This window comes from Poromitra crassiceps (assembly GCF_964638095.1).
Source record: "Poromitra crassiceps genome assembly, chromosome: 19".
Lineage (NCBI taxonomy): Eukaryota > Metazoa > Chordata > Actinopteri > Beryciformes > Melamphaidae > Poromitra > Poromitra crassiceps.
The window spans coordinates 13,498,852-13,503,851 of NC_139646.1; the positions used below are offsets into that span (position 1 = coordinate 13,498,852).

Consider the following 5,000-nt stretch of genomic DNA (forward strand, 5'->3'; position numbering starts at 1 on the left):
TTAGTCAGTTGGATCTGCTGACCTGTTTCCATTGTGCTGTAGCTGCAGCATCCCATCCTCTTCCCATTCCCAATACTGTGTGTGTGTGTGTGTGTGTGTGTGTGTGTGTGTGTGTGTGTGTGTGTGTGTGTGCGTGCGTGCGTGCGTGCGTGCGTGCGTGCGTGCGTGCGTGCGTGCGTGCGTGCGAGCGTGCGTGTGTGCGACACACTGAAGTGGAACATTTGCAGCTAATATAAGCCTTTGTTTTTATGATGTTAATTGAAATTTGACGCATTTTTTTTTTCTTTTCTTTTCTTTTTTTCTTCAAACTTGGTTGTTGCTAAAGTGGGAGGGATTGACGATTGGTTTATCAATAATGCATAATCTGGCTTCGGTATCAACTCAGCCAATCATCAGCAGTATGGTTTTCCTGATTATTATGAATGAGGAGAGGAAGAAAGGGTCTTCAGAGATGCAGCTCCAGGGTGAGCTGACTCCAAACATGTCTTATTTCACTGTAGATTGTAATGGCAGGAGGGGGGGGGCAGAGAGAGAGAGAGAGAGAGAGAGAGAGAGAGAGAGAGAGAGAGAGAGAGAGAGAGAGAGAGAGAGAGAAAAGAGACAGTGGGGGAGGAATACGTTAACAGTTAACGTATTCCTCCCCCACTGTGGAGAGCCGAATTCTGGGCACACAAACTAAGGTCAAACACAGAAGTGTAATAAACTAAAATGCATTCAGTTAACTTAACTGAATGCATTCAGTTAACTTAACTGAATGCATTTTAGTTTATTACACTTCTGTGTTTGACCTTAGTTTGTGTGCCCAGAATTCGGCTCTCCACTACACACACTCTGCCTGCAAGAGTGTGTAATGTGTTAATTAGGGATCGGACAATATATAGATATTCAATATATTGCAATAGAAATATAGGACAATATGTATCGTAGGGCTAATTGCCCATCACAATTTCACAAGCTTCCCATCAAAATTATATATTTGAACTTTGTAATGGCACTTTAAAATTGTTTACATTCTAACAAGCCAATTCCATTGCTACTTTGTTGTCATTGAACATTCATTCATTACATTGTATTGTTGCTGTATCGCGTCATGAACCCCATATCGCGTTCAGAGATAAGTATGTTGTCCCATGTCTAGTGTTAATCCAAAATCTCTTCCAAACCCCTCTCAGTGCCGATGGCGTGTACGAGGTCTCCTTCTACTGCAACGCTGTGGTCTCCAACACGGGCGACATCTTCTGGCTTCCCCCGGCCATCTACAAGTCGGCCTGCGCCATCGAGGTCAAGAACTTCCCCTTCGACCAGCAGAACTGCACACTCAAGTTCCGCTCCTGGACCTACGACCACACGGAGGTGGACCTGATCCTCACCAGCGACTTCGCCAGCCGGGACGACTTCACGCCCAGCGGAGAGTGGGACATCGTCTCGCTGCCGGCGCGCAAAAACGAAGACCCCGACGACATCACCTACCTCGACATCACCTACGACTTTGTGATCAAGAGGAAGCCGCTGTTTTATACGATCAACCTGATCATTCCCTGTGTGCTGATCACGTCTCTGGCCATCCTGGTGTTCTACCTGCCGTCAGACTGCGGGGAGAAGATGACGCTCTGTATCTCCGTGCTGCTGGCACTAACTGTGTTCCTTTTGCTGATATCCAAGATCGTGCCACCTACCTCTCTGGCGGTGCCACTCATAGGTCAGTCATATAGTGTGTGTGTGTGTGTGTGTGTGTGTGTGTGTGTGTGTGTGTGTGTGTGTGTGTGTGTGTGTGTGTGTGTGTGTGTGTGTGTGTGTGTGTGTGTGTGTGTGTGTGTGTGTGTGTGTGTGTATGTGTGTCTATATCAGCTGTGCACTCAAGTCCAGACTGGAGGCGTAACCACCGTTAATATTGTAGCGATCCTGGGTCTGGGTGGATAAAGCGAGCACGTTGGTCAAAGGGATTGTCCCTTTGGTCGGATGGTTAACGTGTTGGGCTTGTAAGTTGGAGACCTCGGGTTCGAAAACCAGCCTGTGCCGTTACAATATGCGGAGTCTTGACTTGTGGTGATCATTAGTTATCACTGGTTAAACTTTTTATCTCCTGTGTGTGTGTGTGTGTGTGTGTGTGTTTTATGTTTTTTTATTCATATATTTTGCTCAAACAAACCTCCTGTCTCTCTCCCAGGTAAATACTTGATGTTCACCATGGTGCTGGTGACTTTCTCCATTGTGACCAGCGTGTGTGTCCTCAATGTGCACCACCGCTCCCCATCCACCCACCACATGCCCGTCTGGGTCAAACGCATCTTCTTGATCCGCCTCCCCGCCTTCCTCCTCATGAGGCGGCCGGGCTCCTCCAGGCTCCGCCGAAAGTACGGCAACTGGAACGCCACCGGGAAAAACACCAACAGCTCCCGGAGTGGCACTGAGAAAAAGCAGCATTCCAACATCAAACTCGGTGGGATCCGAACGGACACCGACTCGTTCTACGTGAACGAGGACTCAGCCCGGAAGTTCGGCTGGAAGGTGGGCGATATTCCAGACGGCGGCGGTGGGATTCCGGACTTCCGGAGGCGTGTTGCGGTTCACTGGGACGCGGATCTGGAGGAGGCGGTGGATGGAGTGAGATACATGGCTGAACACATGAAGATGGAAGATGATGATGAAGGGGTGAGGATATAAAGTAATGGTGGATAAGTGAGTGATCATGAGCAGGGAGAGTTAGGAAGGAAGGAGGGAGAGAAGTAAGGAATTTCAATAGCCAATGAATAGCCAAGAAGGGTTTGAATGCATAAAATAAAGCTGATAATATACAATTTGATTCTTAAACATTTGACACTTTCTAACTACATCACAAACAGTCCATTTTGCTGCAACTCGACAGCGCTGCTTAATCCATAACCTTACTTCCGGGAACTTTTGTGAGGTAAAAAGAAAACCGTCCATAGAGACACAAAGTGACTGCCTACTTCCTGCTTCAGCACTGTACCAGAGATTTTCATCTGCCATTTATTTTCCCATAGACATTTCGTAAAATGGTTATAAAAAGAGTTTTACAGCAAACCAAACGTTCAGCTAACGCTATAATTGGGAGAGACCATAGAACATTTCACTCGGACCAAAACTTTAAAAAAATATTTTCTTCAAACCCGCATTTCTTTTACATTTTGGCCCGAGTGAAATGTTATGTGATCTCTCCTGTTTCTAAATATATCTGTACCGTTTGGTTTGAACCAGTAAAAATATTTTTATAAGCATTTTACAAAATGTTGATGGGAAAATAAATGGCGGATGAAAATCTCTGGTACAGTGCTGAACCAGGAAGTGACGTTCCACTTTGGCTCTCTATTGGAGTGAATGGAGATGTTGCAACTTTTTACTCTATTGTATGGCTCTGGCCTAAACATAAAGCTTTCTGAGATTTGAAGGCTGTGGGCTGGGTGTTTTTTCCTCTTCTGCCTACCTTGTGTCCTGTGGTCGAGGGCTGGTCCGTCAGCCCTGTTTCGTGTTCACTCGACAACATCTTTATTATGATATATTTTTATCCAACCGTGCCTCTGACCAGACGACGGTAGCCTACATGATTCTAATGTAACATCACAGCATTTACCCCAGAAGTAGATATTAGCACATTATCTAACAACAACAACAACAACAATACAGATATCTTTGGAGGCAATCTAAGCATGCAAATAACAATATTCTATGGTCAAGCGCTGCGTAAATATCTACCATTGCACTGACTGATACATGTTCAAATTTATCAGCCGTTAACGTTAAATAGTAAATCATTTTATTGTGTCGACCACCATTTGGCTGATGTTATTGCAATGATCCCAGGTTAATGGCAAGACTAAGGCCGTGTGTCTATCTAGCGTCTTTTTCTGACCGTTAAACGCTGGAAGTACGCTGGGGAGCGCTGATCTCAGCGCACAATATTCAAGGAAGCAGTCTGAAAGTAACGTTAGCTCAGTGCGGTAGCTAGCTTGATAGCTGACAGCTAACATTAACTAACAACACACATACAGTGATTTAGCTCAACACTCACCAGAAGTCTAGCCAATCTGCTCCCACAATTGAGCCTTTCTGGAGCACCCGACACCAGCGTCTTTCTGAAAAGTACAAATATTTTCAGCTGGAAGCGCTGGGAGCCCGGTGCACAAAAAGGCCGGAGCGCTGGACCTGAGGAAAAGAAGCTAGGTCGACACAGGCCCTAACGCATCACCAGCAATATGTACTTGTTTGAAATTGTTTATTAGGAATAACCCCTTGAGATGAACCATCTCGTTTTCAAGCCAACCCTATACCTAACCCTACTTAACGTTATACGTCTCAGGAGAGCAGAAGAGTAACTTATAATGAGCCATGCACAAGAAGATTAACGTTAGAACACTTTAAACTTAATTTTCACAAAGCCTTGTATGGCAGAATTGTGCCTGTTGGGTCTGCTTAACATTAGCCTCCATGGTGCTCGCCGCTCGGTGTCATCAGATCAGTCCGGTGTCATCAGTCCCTTGAAGAAACGATACGTGTTATTGATCACTGTTAACGTTATCGTTACTCATCACACATCGACATTTACAGTTCGCTAATGATATGCTAATGTTAGGCTAACACAGGCCTGCAGGCCAGTCCATTGGTAACATTACATAACTTGCAAAAACGGCAAAAATCGCCTACCTCTATGCTAACTAAGCGTTCAATCCTCAGACGGTTCTTCTTCGAATTCTTTCTTTTAAATGGCGAATTGCACCCAACATCGGCAGTTTGTTAGCATTTGTTAGCCTCCATGCAAGATCAGCCTGCGTCTGCGCTGATCTACTACTTCAAGTTGATCTGATTGAAGTTGAAGTTAGCCTGCACAGATGGTGATAGACAGATGGTTCATCCAATCTCCTGCCAAGTAGCTTTTTAAACATGACATAGGATTTGCGTATGCGTTTCCAGATGGATCTGTAAAACAAAACCATCTGGCAGCGTCAGGTTCGTAAAATGATGAATGTCTGCTTCTACCCCCT

The 5,000-nt window shown here is 45.3% G+C and overlaps 1 protein-coding gene across 1 annotated transcript in view; it reads left to right on the top strand.

Moving 5' to 3' along the window:
* Positions 1-5,000, top strand: part of LOC310794348 (neuronal acetylcholine receptor subunit beta-2-like) — a gene marked incomplete at its 3' end in the record, with an annotated part of 10,290 nt that overhangs the window by 5,061 nt on the left and 229 nt on the right. Inside the window, exons 5-6 of the mRNA XM_083656336.1 lie at positions 1,173-1,699; positions 2,168-2,652. Of these exons, the coding sequence (XP_083512462.1) occupies positions 1,173-1,699; positions 2,168-2,652 (1,012 nt within the window). The remainder of the gene's footprint in view (positions 1-1,172; positions 1,700-2,167; positions 2,653-5,000) is intronic.